The sequence below is a fragment of the Chiloscyllium plagiosum genome, chromosome 5, assembly GCF_004010195.1.
Source record: "Chiloscyllium plagiosum isolate BGI_BamShark_2017 chromosome 5, ASM401019v2, whole genome shotgun sequence".
NCBI lineage: Eukaryota > Metazoa > Chordata > Chondrichthyes > Orectolobiformes > Hemiscylliidae > Chiloscyllium > Chiloscyllium plagiosum.
The window spans coordinates 23,091,857-23,108,173 of NC_057714.1; the positions used below are offsets into that span (position 1 = coordinate 23,091,857).

The following is a 16,317-nucleotide window of genomic DNA, read 5'->3' on the forward strand; positions in this document are numbered from 1 at the left end:
ACCCTAACCACACACACACCCCCTCCCATTTATCTCTCCACCCCGGAGGCTCCCTGCCTTCATTCGTGATGAAGGGTTTTTGCCTGAAACATCGATTTTCCTGCTCCTCAAATGCTGCCTGGCTGCTGTGTTTTTCCAGCACCACGCTAATCTGGACTCTGATTTCTGCAGTCCTCACTTTTGTCTAGGATTCAATAGACTTTGAGAGTAAATGCATGAATATGGCCACACATAAAATCCAGGGAAATAGGACATTACTGGCCTACTATCAGATTTATTCTCTTGCAATTTTCTACTAATGTCCACCATAGTTTTGAATGGAAAATTGATATATTACAAGCAACAGAGTTCATGGATTACACTTGGTTTAGCAAAGTATTTGAAGCGGTGCCCCCCAGGTTGTTGGTTGCATCCACCAGTGGGATCACAAGACAGGATTTTGTGGTCATGAATGCTGAGGCCACAGAAGATACTGTGGAGTATGGGCTGATTGCTGCATAGTCCCTTTAAATGCTCAACCCTTTTCTCTGTTGGTGGGCATGGACTGTTCTTTGAGGCCACTTGCAGCTGTAAAAAAAAAAGCAGCATACACACACCCACAGACAGATACACAGACACTCCTTAAAACGGGGTTAGAGCAGAAAAACGTTGGGATGCACTGTTTAGATAATCTCTGTTGGATTATGAAACGTTTTACTGCAACACATTTGACACCGAATAGAACATAACAATATTCCGATCTGTAACCTAACATGACCTATTTACTGCCCAGGCTAACCAGAGAGCCCCAGTTTGAATCTTTGATTTATTCCTGTCCTTTAGTATTAGCTCCTGCTGGCACTTAAACATATTATTTTTGTACAGACAGAATGTTAGAGGAAATTTAAGCCTTTTGTTCAATTCTTACAATTGTGGTTTGGCAACTATGAAAGCTTAAAACTATAATCTGGAAGACTGTTGTTCTTGTTACCTACAAAATTGCCTCAAATCTTTCAGAATGCAGGAAGAAGAGTTCAAGTACAAGGAACTCATTGACTTCTCCATATCTAGGCAGAGTTTCCGTGGTACTTCAGGATCTGTAAACAGAACCAGCCTTAGTTCATGTTGCAGAAAACAAATTTTAACCCCTGGACTCGAACCTTAAACTTTTCTGCTCCCTATAGAACAAAGTCACATCTGTTGGCATATAAAGAAAAGTTGAGAAGAAGTCTTCACTGTGTAGATGTTTACACTTTTAGTTTACAGTTTAACATAACTGCCAATATGTCAATCAAATTTTAATCCACCTTATACAACTTGCTTGATCTTAAATATATTGGCTGCCAGTTAATTCAGTTTGTTAGTGTAATAAAAGGAATTGCTAATTCACCTACATTGTTGATGTCTTGATTTATTTAAATTGACAAACCTAGAAATAACACCAAGTCTGAAATTTCTTGCCATCTAATAATTCCAAGAATCGAGAAACAGAAGAGCTGCTGTGGCTACAAATATGTTTCGATGTTTTAGTTCAGTAATTTATTTCTCTTAATTTATCAACATTTAAAGATGAGCCATTTTCTGCAGATTCCTCAACCATTCAGACAATGTATAATTGCATTGGACATTCCAGTATGCCAGTGACTAAAGTACACTCCAATTTGATACAATCTGTGCACTATCAAGAAGTTATTGAGTGCGCTAGACATAAGAGACTGCACGTATCAATGATATCCTGGTTGTAGTGCAGAATGCCTATACTCAGTAGTTGTGCCTCAAGCCAAGCTGTTCACAGCTACAATACCAGCATTTCATCAACAATGTGGAAGATTTTCAGATATGCTTGTAATGATTGTAGCAAGGTCAGCCAGGAGGACTTCCTAGATCATGAGTTCCCTGATTGGACAAATAAAAACAGGAGTGTCAGATATCCTGACACTCAAAGCTGCCTTTGAGATGCTGAATCAGTGTCAACAAATCTCCATATGTAAATAAATGGTGACTTGGTGATAGGATACTGGCCTCTGGAATTATTTCATTGGCAACAAGAGAGAAGCACACTCCTAAAGAAAGTCACACACGACATTCGTCTTTGAGCTGAGGTAACCATTTCTGGTATCATACCATTATTTGGAACCTTGACTCATTTGATCCTCATGTCAAAGACTGTGCCCAGTATGTGGAAAGAATGTATTACTCTTTCCAGGCAGATGAAAAGTAATGAGTAATTCTCCTACGAGCTTGTGGAGCTGTCCTGTTAAGCTGAATGCTAAATTCTACCATGTTGTGGTCAGTGTTTCCAGGGGTTCATTTACTCAGACATCATTTATTAGACCTGCCTCATCACACATCAGATCCAAAATAGCCTAATTCAAAACAGTTTGGATCCACAACACATTGTTGTAGGAAAGTGTACTGAATATACTGTATTGTTATCCAAATAGCAGTCCTGTAATACTGCCATATCATCTTGCTTTGCAAGCCTACATTTCACTTGTCCCAAACCGCCCTTTTATCGAAGGATATAAATGCATTCAAGGCAGTTGAGAGAAGGTGTACTTGACTAATAACTGAAATGGCAGGTTGCCTTATGAAGAAAGGCTAGGCTTGTATCCACTGGAGTTTAGAATTGTAAGAGGTGATTTGATTGAAACATATTACATATTGAGAGTTTTTGACAGAATGCTTCCTCTTCCAGGAAAATCTAGAATTAGGATCACTGTTTTTGATGTAACAAGGTTTCTTTTCTCAGAAGATCATAAGTCATTGGAATTCTCTTCCTGAAAAGATGGTGGAAGTGGAGTCCTTAAATATTTTTAAGGCAGAGTTAGGTAGATTCTTGTTAAGGAAGGAGGTTGAAAGGTTATCCAGGGTAGCTGGACATGTGGATTTGAAGTTACAATCAGGTCTAGTGTGTGATAGCTAAATATCCTACTTCTGATTTACATCTACACATGTATGTTACTTAATATATTTTCAGCACCTCACAAAACAGTGGCTCCACTGAAACATCAACTAAGTTTGTTAAAAATAAATTGTCCCCGACAAAGTCTGGAATTGGGATATAATTAATCTGCACTGATTCAAAGCAATGTAGGCAGAACAAAATAATTTTTCTGTCTGTTAATTATAGTGGTAGAAGTGTGCAGCACAATTCAAGTGCAGTTCTGAATATTTATAAACCTTCACAAGGGTCCAGTTATATACGAGGTTAGCACTGTTTAAAATTTGCCTTTATTATTTAAAGCCACCCTAGTTTTACGGTGGGATTCATTCTGGCTGGAGCAGGTTCTGGAAGATTGTATGAAGTGTGATAGGTGAAAGAGCTTACCTCAAGGTTCTGCAATCTGTCAGGAAATGGGCAGGAGGAGAGAGTACTTTCTCCGTTAATGACCATGAGGCTGTCCACTCAGACATTGGCAGCACAAGTGCTAAATATTCTTCAGCTCGGTGATGACATTTACTCAGGGTTGAGTTTCTACCATGAATCTTTCAGTGAACAAACAAGTTGATTCTCAGCCCACAAATCTTTGAGCACATAGAACAGGATTCCCACAAACACGTGGGATCCAGAATGTAGATGTTACTTCTTTTTCCTACCTTCTCTGCCACTGCATTGTCTCATCATTAAATTGTCACTCAAACAGACTGGCACTAATAAGGTGGTGGGAGATGATGGCCCATGCCACCAATGAGGTGAGGATACAAAGCTGCAGAAAAGTACAAAGCTTGTGTCATTGTCCAGGAGAATGGAGAGGTCCTGTTGAAACCTGGCACAAGGCATTATACAGAGTTTAGAGTGTGTTTTTGCAGCCTTCAAATGATCAGTAACATTGAGATCACTTGTGGACCCAACCATGGCATGTACCTGATGACCGATGACTCACCTTCCATTGCAGCATGAGCGGAAACCATTCACCATCCAAGAGTTGGAGCGGGAGGTTCAAATGGGAAGCATGAAATCTCAGTTTGTTGCCAAGTTGACACGGACTGCTGGTATTATGGCTACATATAACAGTGCTCAGAGGAGCTTTTGGGAACTCGCAGCAGTCCTGACAATTTGTGCTGCAGCAGCTTATAGTATTGCAGAGATATCAACCCGGTTTGTGGTCAGAGTGCCCTGTGGATTATGAACCTGTTGATCTCTCTTTCCCCCCCTCTCTCTGGATGACAGCATTTGTGCCCCAATACAGCCACTTTTCTAGTACACCTGCTATTGCCTATTAGCCAGCCAGACCCAGTTTTGCCAGTACTGAGGTGGTGCAGTCTAAAGCCAGGCCTGTTACGGCCATAGCTTAGGCCAGTCTCCCCCATCGAAGGTCTGTGTGCTGCAGCCACTAAGGTAGCACTGTATCAAATGCTAGGTTTAGCAAGGACACACATAAGACAGCTACTAAGGGAATGTATAAGGGTCATTTCATTCTATTTTGCAAGCAATGTTTTTTTTCTCATGGATAAATATGGTTCAAAATGACTGTTTAGTGTAGTGTTGATTTAAACATTGTGACGAAGGGAGATGTATGATGGGTCTCATTAGAATAATATGAGACTGTTATTAAATGGGCTTTGGGATTGCAATAATGGGAACCATAGTCAAATGAGGTAGTTATAGACAGAGTCCCTTCTCCTCAGCTGACCACTGTATCCTTAGAGCCAAAAGCTGTGACTCAGTTGTAGACAATCAAACATTTCACAAGAAATCAATACAAGCGTTTGGAGGAATAGTGCAGGGCTCTTCCACAGTGGTCCAGATAACTGAACAATTGTTTCATTACCCCAACAATCTTCTCTATTATTAGATTGTATAGTGGTATGGCTCTCCTCTTCATGAGCCACAGATAGTGCAGTCAGTATTGTGGCGCCTCACTGTTTTCGCATGGAGGCTGAGAAACAGCAGACTCTAGAAGAACAAAAGTATCATGGTGGCTGCCAGTCCAGTGAATGTTCGTAAGTATGATGTTTTGATTGTGATCAGTTACTAATTGCCTATTCTGCATTTGTTATCTTGCACTGTTTTGTATCTCTGTGTTTAGACACAACACCCCCAACACCATGTGCATGCACAGCTTGTTATCCGAGTGAAATCCCATGCATGCTCCAGCTGCTTCCTTTTCGTTGGATAGAATGTGATGAACTCCCATCTCATGGCATAAAGAGCAGTGATCTTAAACACACAGATGCTCACTAGGTTGCTTGCTCTAGATAGAGTCTGAGGCAAAGAAATTCAGGACTCTAGAGCCAACCTCACAGCCACTGGCTACACAATCTTTGCCCTGTTCTGAAACTGCACATAGGACAGTTATGAGTATCTCCTTCATAAATCACACATGCTGCCCTGAGTTAGATGGACGTGAGAGAAATTATCTTGGAAGATCCTCGACAGATTCTGTCTATTGGGAACCCTCCTCCACCCCTCCCCCCTTGACGAGGGCTTGTCCATACACCCAGTGATAACTAGTAGCACACTGCCTAATTAGAACCTTTACAATAACACAAAGGACTTTGTCATGTTTAACCCCACTTACCATCTAGGCAATGATCAAAACCCAAAAATTGCAAACCATAAATGACCTTCCAGACGGAAGTCATAAAAGCTTTAATGTAAAAGTAATTGTCTCTGCAGTTCTGATCCAATGCAGAAATAATTTGTAGCCCTTAGATACAGAGACTGACCACTTCAACCTTGGACACGTTTGCATTGAGCACCTACAAAAAACTGACTGAATGTGACTCGTGCATCTACGATTTCTATAGAGCCATTAAGTGGTATGTTAAATATGTCAAAGAGCAGAGAATGCTTTGCTGCATTGCTTCACTAATCACTGTAGAAATATGTATGTCCTTTCCATTTCTAAAACACTATGCAGTAAACAATAGTGACCTCTATGGTCAAATCAACCATTGTACCCAGGATCTGATGAACATTGCCTCATTTTTATAACACAGATGGGTGTTTACACAATGGGCACAATCTGTGCAACAGCCTAAAGAAGACGATAGGAAATGTATCACCTGGTATAAATTACAGTCACGAGTGGCCCCATTAATAACCCACTACCAGGAGGAACTGCAGCTAAAATGATGGATCTTTCTTTCACAAGAGAGCTGACTAAGAAACTCCCAGACACATTCACAGTGTATTATAAAGGGCCTCCTTGGACTGCAGTGGGCCTCAGTACTACCTCTTAGCTGACCTTCCAGCCAGGTTAACCTCACTTGGTCATTTCTCAGATGACCACTGCTGCTATCTTGTAGTATTTGCCACCTCTGCCATTATGCGGTACAGGGTAAGAGTTATTTGAAGCAGTTGGCTTCCACTAATCCTGCTTTGTCTTTGGCCAATCTAGTGATTAATGGTAGAGAATACATCGCCATAAAGTATCTATAAAAGAGGAACTGTTTTTCATAACGTTTGCTGCAACGATACCAATAAATAGTTGCATTTGGTCAGGCATAGTTACTAGGGAACTGGTAAAATCATTTGAATGGATGGAGCCAACAAAAAATGGACACCAACCTTCTTTAGAATCATACTTTATACAGCATCTACCCACCAAGTATTTTTCCTACAGTTAATCATTATAAGATTATGTCTATATCTATATCTCATTTACCAATACTCATGTCTTCCCAATTCTTTAACTTTACAAATTCAGATGACCTGCATGTTTCTCAATTCTCTCAGAATGCACACTTGTTTGAACTTTGAGGAATTGTATGTCTTTCACTTGTGGTCTGTTAACCCTGGTTCCAATCTGTAGATAATTTCTCTACTAGAGGACCTCTTATTTCTCACATATCCTATGCAGGTGGTGTTCACCCATTAACATATCTGGAGCACTCCTAAATTTCTTTCCTGAAAGACAGCTGCTCTATTGAAATCGGTATTTTATTTCTTGTATTGTAATCTTCTTGACCATGTCCTGCATTTGTGATCGTTCGTCTGGCTCACATGGAGTCATGTGCAAATTATCTCCCTGGAGTCATTGCTCAGGTTGGATCTCTTCATTGACCCATTGTTTAACTGGTGAAGTAAACTCTTTCAGGCTTAGTCATGTCACTGAAAGATTCCTGCTCACTATCTCTGTTCCTAGCATTACCTGATCTATTTTGGAAGACTAAGGATTGAACATGTTTACCAGTCCAGTGAAATCTTTGGTTCTTTCTACATTGACTACATTAAATAGCTCTCCAATGCTTACATTGGGAAACTAAAAATCAAAAGAAGCAATTAAATCATTGTCAATAGTTATAAAACCCTTCTGGTACACTAATATCTTTTAGGGAAGGTAGTCTACTGTCCTTGCCCAGTGTAAGTCCAAAACCACAGCAACGTGATTGAATCTTAATTTCTGAAGTGGCCTGGCAAGCCCTCACTTGCCTCAAACTGCTGAATAGTCTGAAAGGAATTTGGAGGAACTGGAGGAATCCGTGAAGGTGTATAGAATGTACTCTGGATGTAGAACTTTGATGTCCATCACCAAGAGTGCCTTGACAGCATCATTACTAAACAAACTGGTCACAGTCTGAAAGAACATAGCTGCTAGTCTGGAACTGACCTATTGTTTAAATGTAGTATCCTTAGTGCTGGCTTGACATTGTCTGCGCCAGTGATTGTTGCCCAGCAGCATTAACACTGGTTTTTAGTATCAGTTGTTGGGCTTATTACAGGCTGTGTGGACTTGTTACATGCCTCTCTAGACTGTCCACAACTTATAAAATTAATAGACTGTGTTGCCCTCTTGAGGTAGTGTTTGTGTTCTGCTTCAGGATTTTTCTGAATCTTTAAGGTTTCTGCTTCCAGGACAATTTGAATCACTTTTTCCAAAGTTGAATATTCTTTGGACTCCAAGGAATCTGACAAAATTTCATAAGGAATTCCAAAAACAATTCTGTCTCTTTTGAATTTTAATTTCAAAGTGCCCTATTGACAGTTTCCCATTAATCTGGAGAGGTTATTAATGAAATTATATAACCACTCCTCTAGAAACAGAACTGTTCTGTTAATTCCTGCATATTCAGGAATTCTATTTCTTACATTGAAGTAATTATTGAAAGCATTTTGGACAACCTCAGCATTTTTTTGTTAAATAATATCATCTGCAGTTAGGGACACTGAATATTACAGTCTGTTCACTTGCTCACATCACTCTTGAAGTTTAATATTGAGGCTTATCTTAAGAATTGTCAAGTCCATTAAGTCCAATGCTATATTCTGCATTGTCTTTCTCTGACCTTGAATCTTTTAGGAAGTTTTATATTGTTTTCCATTTCTTCTCAAAGTGCTGATTGATCTTGTAAAGATATTCTAAATCTGTGAAGTTTCAATATTGCTTTACATCTGTTCTTTCACTTTGTATTTCACTTTGTACTAACTCATGCTATTTTAAACTGAATGTCTGTAGAGCTTGCCAGAGTCTATGCCACATATGTGTCATTTAGATTTTTAAACTCTGCTTTGCTTTAATTATAGTCTTGTAAATTATATCTACCTGTTGTTCCTTGGTGATCTACTGAGTTCAAAATTTTTAGGTCTGCTTCTGTGTTTCTATACTGCTTAATCAATTTGCTACCAAGATGGAATTTTCCTGCTAAAAGGAACATTTTCCTGCCTTTCATGGTCTAAAACACAAAGCATCTTCTTCTGCCCAAGGCAGCTTAAATAAAGCTGTTGGGTTGCATCCTTTATAAATCTTTTTGCAAAATTGTAGATAACTACTGAGTCTATCCTTAAACGCCTGTAACTTTTCCTGATTGATCAAGATGGTAACGACAATAGAATTAGATTTTATTGTCACGTGTACTCAAGTACAGTATAGTGAAAAGTGTACAATGTCACCATTCCCAGCACCATCTTAGAAAATCTTGTATCTAAGTATCTTTGTAACTATGAAGAAAAATAAAATGTTAAAAATTTAGCTAACAAGTCCTTTTTAGTATAAAGTAGAAAAGAAAGAAATAAAGTTACAAGTTTAACAGTTTTTTTTTAAGTGCTCAGCTATGCTAGGCTCACACTCCTACGAGGGCTCGATCTCTTCCATTTTGGCCTGTAGTCCAGGAGACTGCAGGCTGTCTGCTGATGCCGCTGCCGCAGTTGCCAAGGGAACCTCCCACACCACCCCGTTAGGCTTGCTCTTCCTGCGATGGGTTCAATCTCCAGCTGTCAAAATGCTGCTCCCGGGCCACCAGATGCTACCATGCATTGGAACTAAAGAAGACACAATGTGTCACCGCCACTGCCTCCATCACCGAGCTCTCGCTGGAAGGTCAGTAAGTAGAAAAGCAACACACAAGCTAAAACTGAAAAAAAGAAAAATGAGAAAAGACGACAAAGAAGAAAAGCAGTTGGAGTGGACAAGCCTACTCTCCCGCTGCTTTAAGCTACCAGTCATGGTTATCTGGGAAAATACCACAATGATCTCTGTGTTTGTATGTGAAGAAACTGAATACAATATTTTACGCCAGATGAGCATAACTAAATGCAAAGGTTTTGAAGAGATTTGGCTGTAAGCTGCTTCACTGTGTATGTGAAGTCAGAATAATATGCTTAAGGAATTCTGAGCATATTTATTATTAACAGTTACCAGTGCCAGGTCTTTGTGAATCCTGGTAATGGTGAACCTTTCTTTGACATTTTGTAACACTACTGGTTCTGTCCATTAAACAGCAACATGTTAATTCAAAACAGCCAACGTTCCTAAAGGCAAAAGGCAATAAGATTTGTAACGTTATGTAATGAGAGATCACAAGCAATGCATTCTTACGCATTTTTAATTTGTCCTGGCCAAAATACTTTGGATTACTATGGCCCATCTTCTTCATCCATGCAAACTATAATCGTAGGTCATGCACACAACAAACTGAACTTCATAAGCAACACGCACTGCGGATTGATTTTGTAAGGATTAAATTATGTAGTCATCATGTAGTTATTTGGTTTTGACAGAATACAGTGGATAATTATAGTTTGGTTTTGCACTGTAATAATATAATTCGAAGCAAGTTCCTATTTGAAATCTACATAGCAGTGGTGGGAAAATTCCTTCAGAATCTCCAACATTGTACTTAGTTGGCATGACACTCTTTTAGGTAAATTAAGAATAAACTGTTTTTCCCTTGATATTGGCATGTGTGTAGGACCGTTGAAGTCTACAGTTGTCCTATTTGTTATCACTTTCTATTTCTGGCCACGATTCAGTTCCTTGGACACTTGTTCAGTTTTATCTGATAAGCCAATTATATAAATATTCTTTGTCACATCATGCCTTTTCATCATGGTTTACACATGTACCTCTTATTTTTACTTCTTTATTACTTTGAGTTAATTGATCATTGAGAAATATGAGAATTTCTTTCAAGATGTCACTTGAAATTCTACATTTGATACAGTACCTGAAACAAGCACGAAAAGGTGCATCAGTATATTTGCACAATATTCAATTCATCCTGAACATTTTGTATGGATTTCTCACCTCATTCTTATTATATCTGAGCCACAATCTAAGCCAGCACCAGGATACACTAATTCCTGGATTTCCTTCAGAGTTTGCTACTATGTTTACAATGGAGCTTCCGCCATTGCACAGATTGAATGAAGCCCTGGGTAGTTTTGCACTGTTGCTGCGAGGCCACAGGAAAATAATGTAACTTTCTACAACTTTGAGTCTTATAGCCCACTAGCTAACTAAAATTACCATAGTAAAAATGATTGGAAAAGGTGTAGAAGTTTTTTTAAATGTTGAGTTGTATACATTGAGTAATGTTAAAAAAGAAATTTGGTGTGTACTCACAAAAAGAAACTTTTGCTGAGCTGTCATTAAGAGCAGGAAAATGTGACAATTGGTTAGCTCTTTAAAGGAGCCTGTATAACTATGATGAACTAAATTGCATTATTGTGTTCTGTATCATTCTACCAAACACCACAACAAAATTGCAGTAACAATCAAATCATAATCCATCACAGAAAATGAGATACAGTTCTGCTCCATGGGTTAGCATGAGAACAGTTTATAGGCAGTTTAGTGCACACTGCCAGCAAAAAGCTAGAGACGTAGTCCATGGATTTATATTGTCCCTGTTTTGCTGCTGACTAGTTTTACATTTTATTACTCAAAAAAAAACAACTGGTATATAAAATTAAAAAAATATAGTAACAGGTGCTCATATTAACTTGGACTAAAGCATAATATTGGAGCAGAGTGAAGTGAGCTTTGCTGTACATCTTTATCTAAAGTAAGCTTACTCAAAGCTGATATAGGTTGTCTATAAAGTTTTATAAAAAGTTAATTCCTCATTTTGATGAGTCGAGAAAATTCCAAAAGAACTGTGAATATGAATGCATAGGTAGCTTAGGATTTAAATTCTACAAGCTTCATCAGCTGTGCAAGTGTTTGTAAAACCTATCTTATACCCTTTAAAAGAATTAAGAAACGTGTTGTATTATGCCTACATATTTTTTGGGTCCTAATATGCAAGTATGCAGCAAGCTGACTATTAACTTGCATGCAGCAAGTTAAACGTGTTGCATTTTTCTGAATAGTGTCAAACTGTTTGAATGCTGTTGAAGCAGCACACACCTGACTCATGGCTTGAATATATTTAGGGAATTATAAGGCGATGTATTCACCTTGGAATTTTCAACCTGTAACCTGCAGGTGTAGTCAGTGTTTTTGTAGCTGGCTCAATTAAGTACTGGTCAGTCATGAGTTCCAGGATGTTAATAGTGAGAAACTGAATGCAACTTCATATCAAGGGAAGATGGTTAGATTCTCTCTTCCTTCAGGTGGGCCAGGTACTTGTGTGGCACGAATTTTACTATCCGTTCTCAAAGTTACTGAAGGCTTTAGACACCTTCAGTATCTGAAGGGACACGAATGGAACCTGAATATTGTGCAATCATCTGGAATCCTTTCTTTCTGACCTTGTCAGGCTGATGCCAGTATTGTAGCTATTCTGGAACAGCTTGGCTTGTATCTTGTCTAGTTCTGGAGCACATCTCTTCACCACCCAAGCTGGGATGTTGTCGGGCCCAGAACTTTTGCTGTATCCAAATTGTAAGTTGGAAGCGTATGGGTTTGTAATGTTGTGAGGGAGAATTTCGCCTATTTAGAGCTGGAGTTACATGGTGCAAGCATATGCCATATTCATGCCCAGCAAATAATACTTCCAGAGTAAGAAGGGGAGGGATTTTTACTTGTATTCCTCTGAGCATCGTCATCGAGTGCAGTGCTGGAAAAGCACAGCAGGTCAGACAGCATTCGAGGAGCAAGAGAATCGACGTTTCAGGCATAAGCCCTTCAACAGAATTCCTGGTGAAGGGCTTATGCCCGAAATGTCTATTCTCCTGCTTCTTGGATGCTGCCTGACCTGCTGTGCTTCTCCAGCACTACACTCTTGTCTTGGGGCTCCAGCATCTGCAGTCCTCACTTTCTCCTTTGAGCATCACAAAAATAAAAATGAAAATATTGTGTGTTGTTCTTTGAGTAGCCTCCAACAGTGCCTTTAAAAAAACAAATTAAAACTAATAAGAAATCAGGCAGCTCAACACCTAACCTACGTGGTTGCAGAGTACAGCAAACATACTCGAAAACTCATCAAAAATGCCCTCATGCCTGCACCAGTCAACCTGTTCACCTAAAGACCTTTACCTGAATAGTGATGGCTAGGATACCAGCGGAAACAGAATGGGAAGTGTCCAGAGATGATCTTCAGGCCACTGCTGCTCCGTTTATACCTAATGGTCATAGTTAAATCTTTCATCATTTGTTTTTACTCTTCAGCTGTGGGGTCAGTTACATTTGCAGTCAGCCTTCTAAGTCCATCTTTAGCTTGATGCAACTTGTTTTACTTCAAGATATCATAAAATAAGCACTATGTAAAAAATCTATTGTGAAACTACAAACAGATTTAAGAGGGGGTTTTTGGTCATTGGATGAAGCCACAATCTCTGATTTTTTTTCTCTCTCTGTATTTCTACCAGGTTAGGGTCATCAGACTGTATATATTTAGTTCATACGGATTCAGAAACCTGCCATTTTGGATGCTCTCAATGTATCTTGAATTTGCATAGGGACACGAGCCAATACAGAACTACAAAGAAGGTTGACTTGGCAAGCTGTTTCATCACTCAGAACTAAATTATTGAGAAATTCAATCAACTGTTTGAGTGCACATCATTACATCAATGACTAAATTAATATTTTGACTAATAATTTGTTTCTTTTTTTTCCAGTGCCCTTTTCCGTGGTAATTCAGATGTTGATCAATTAGGAAAAATTTTTGAGTAAGTTATCTGACTTTTACATTGTGGTTATGTAGTGATTGTAGATTAAATTAATGGAATTAAGGTGAAATGGGATTTAACTGCTTTACTGTTTATCAAAATATTTTGCTTGGCTTTGGCCAGCTGCATTTCTTTAATTGTGCAAACAAAGTCATACTTTAAAAGTGACCTGGCATTAACAGGTTATGGTTACCAGCTTTCTTAAAGAGCTGCCAGGTTTCACAGCCACAGTGAATCTACCAAGTGCTTTTCCATTTTTTTTAGATTATTCTTCCCCTAGTCCTCCTTAGAGTAATTACACCAACAGACATGTCTCATCTCATCAAATGTCTTCTATAAATCCCAAGTATATTATGTGTACAATCTTTCCTTTATTCAAAGTGCAAGTTACTGCTCCAGAGAAGTGTAACAAATTAATCATAATATCCCTCTGACAAAGCAATGCTTATTTCTCTCAATTACCTTGAACTTGATTAGCAATAACTTCCTCACTAACACTCTGTGTTTGGATTCTGCAAGGGCTGCTCAGTTCCTGACCTCATTGTAGCCTGGTCCATACATGGACAAAAGAGATGAACTCAAGAACTGAGGTGAGAGTGACAGTCCTTGCCATAAAATAAATAAACAAACCGACAACCCTTTTTACAGTATTTCTTGTGAACTGTGCTGATGAGTGCACATATCCTTTTTCAGCAATGCACAAAATGCTTAAGATGGGACCACTAATTTAACATTAATAAATACTTATCTTGAATATTTATTTGTATTTCCTCATTCCATGTTAGTTGTGATGCACTATTTCAAATTTTCTGTCTGTGATGGTTTGTGTATGTTCTGTGATGCTCCTGCACAAGTCAGAGGAGCAATGTTGTGTGAAGTACAATTCCAGTGTAATTTATGCCATTACTCTTTGGCTGAGAATTTGTAATAAAAAGAGTGAAGACATCAGTGCTCACCAATATTAAGGGGTGAATTGGACATAATTTTGCTAACTGAATATGCTCAGCTCAACACTGAAATCAGGAAGTTGCTGTACAAGTTGGCTTGCTGCTCCAGAAACCTTGCAATAGCATCTTGGTGTTCATTTGGATAAAGGTCTTGATATTGTGACCATTTTTGTAAGAGCGACAGAGCATAATATTTGGGAAATCTTGCTACAACTCTCCGGGACATTGGAAAGCCACGTCTAGCATATAACTTTGTTCTTATGTGAGGAAGCAGGTCAGAGAATCACTAGGTTGCACTAGGATGAAGAATGGTTTGCCCAATACTGTTTGGAAAAATGAGAGTTGATTTTATTGAAATGTATGGGATTTTAGAGGACTAGACTGAGTTGATGCTGAGAGGTTGTTTCCCATTGATGAAAAACCTAGAACAAAAAAGTATAGTTTCTAATAAAGGGTCACCTATTTATGATTCTGTGAAATTTTCTATCCCACCACTTTGGAGGCTGACTTATGTATGCAAGTTGAGCTAGACAGATTATTGAACTGTAGTGGAGTTAATGATAATGGAAAACAAGCAGGGAAGTGGAGTTGAGGCCAAAATCAAATCAACTGTGATCCTTTTGAATGTCACTGCTTGTTGAAGAGGCCATTGTAAAGTTTTATTTCTTCAATATTTTAATTATTGGTCAAGATTTAAAATTTGAAAAAGCTTCATTTTTCTTTGCCTTCTTTATTTCTCTCTTAATTCTACCTGTCCTTTCTATGTTTGTTCTATTAATGTCGAATCTATTATTGCGTTTCACATGTCCGAGTTCAGATCTTGTTTGATAAGCGAAGACTTCCAGTCTACTAGATGTTATTACTAAATCATAATGATGAATACTATAATTAATATAAGATTAATACATAAGAATGCAGCCACAAAATGAAGTTGGAATAAGTTAAGATGGGTGAATGGATTCCATTCCTTGTATGACTCTGCTACTGGCTTCAACAAACCTTGAATTTTGAAAGGGAGGATGGTGTTAGTCAGTTATATATATTAAATTGACTCGAGCTCAGCTCGGAAGCAAGTAAGTCAAATTCCTTCAATTGACAAATAAAGAACAAGTATTTTACAAAACACCTACTGAAGCCAAGATGCAAAAGTTATTAACAAATGTTTAAATTGTATAGATGTGTCAAGCTACTGTTCTTTAAAAATAACACACACTTCCTCTTTTAAAGCCTGGAGAAAAATATAAAACTGAGTAGTGTAATCTTGCAAGTACTTTGGACAAGTAAGTTAACTTCAGAAAAATTAATTATTCACAAATAATTACAAATCCTTATTTGCATCCACTGTCACTTCCCACAAATTGTTAGCACTGGAATGGGTTTCTTTCTAGATCAGTTATGGCTGATTGAATTTACTTTTCTTAGAGAAAGTGTTTTGAATGTTCAGCCTTCTCGTTCAACAATGATTAGATCTTCCAATGGATTTTCAGCTGTCAAGCTTTGATGGAAATGGTATCAGATAAAGAGAGAGGGCAAAGGCTGTTTCTCCTGCAACAAGTTTTCTCTGGCCATCTGTTCAAAACCAATATGTTTTGCACCCACAGACTGAATTGATTGCCTTCCAGTGTTGTAAACAGCTTGTGTTCTATGCAAATGCAAGACCTCTGCTATTGTAACTAGTGTCCTTTGTTTGAAGTTTTTTTTTCCTAAAGTTTTCAAGTTATATGTATCTCCAGCCAATGATAAATATTAATATATCAAATAACACATCTTCATAGAATGTGATGAAATCTCTGATTTAATTCCTAAAGAAATACTTTGTGAAGGATAGGTAAAATTAGGTAAAAAAATTCAAAATGGAAGATTTTGGGCAACATGATTTGTAGAGGCAAAATAACTGCAGATTCTGGATGTCTGAACTGAAAGCAGAAAGTTCTGGAAATAATCAGTGTACATGCAGCATTTCTGGAGAGATAAACTGACTTTCTGTTTCAGTGCTGTCATAAACTGAAGACTTCTTTAGGAAATGCAGCAATAAATCTCAGTCCTTTAAACAGTGTGCAGACCTGACTCTCTCTGTTGCAACTTCAAATGCAGTGGTCAAGGAGTCAT

General features: G+C 38.3%; 1 protein-coding gene and 1 long non-coding RNA gene across 5 annotated transcripts in view; one reads left to right on the forward strand and one right to left on the reverse strand.

The window, feature by feature from the left end:
• Positions 1–16,317, forward strand: part of cdk6 (cyclin-dependent kinase 6) — a 233,619-nt gene that overhangs the window by 212,171 nt on the left and 5,131 nt on the right. For all 4 annotated transcript variants that reach the window (XM_043689700.1, XM_043689697.1, XM_043689701.1 and 1 more), the window contains one exon: positions 13,211–13,261. In XM_043689700.1, the coding sequence (XP_043545635.1) occupies positions 13,211–13,261 (51 nt within the window). The remainder of the gene's footprint in view (positions 1–13,210; positions 13,262–16,317) is intronic.
• The window catches only part of LOC122549750, a 120,871-nt gene that overhangs the window by 84,872 nt on the left and 19,682 nt on the right, over positions 1–16,317 (reverse strand). The window lies entirely within an intron of this gene.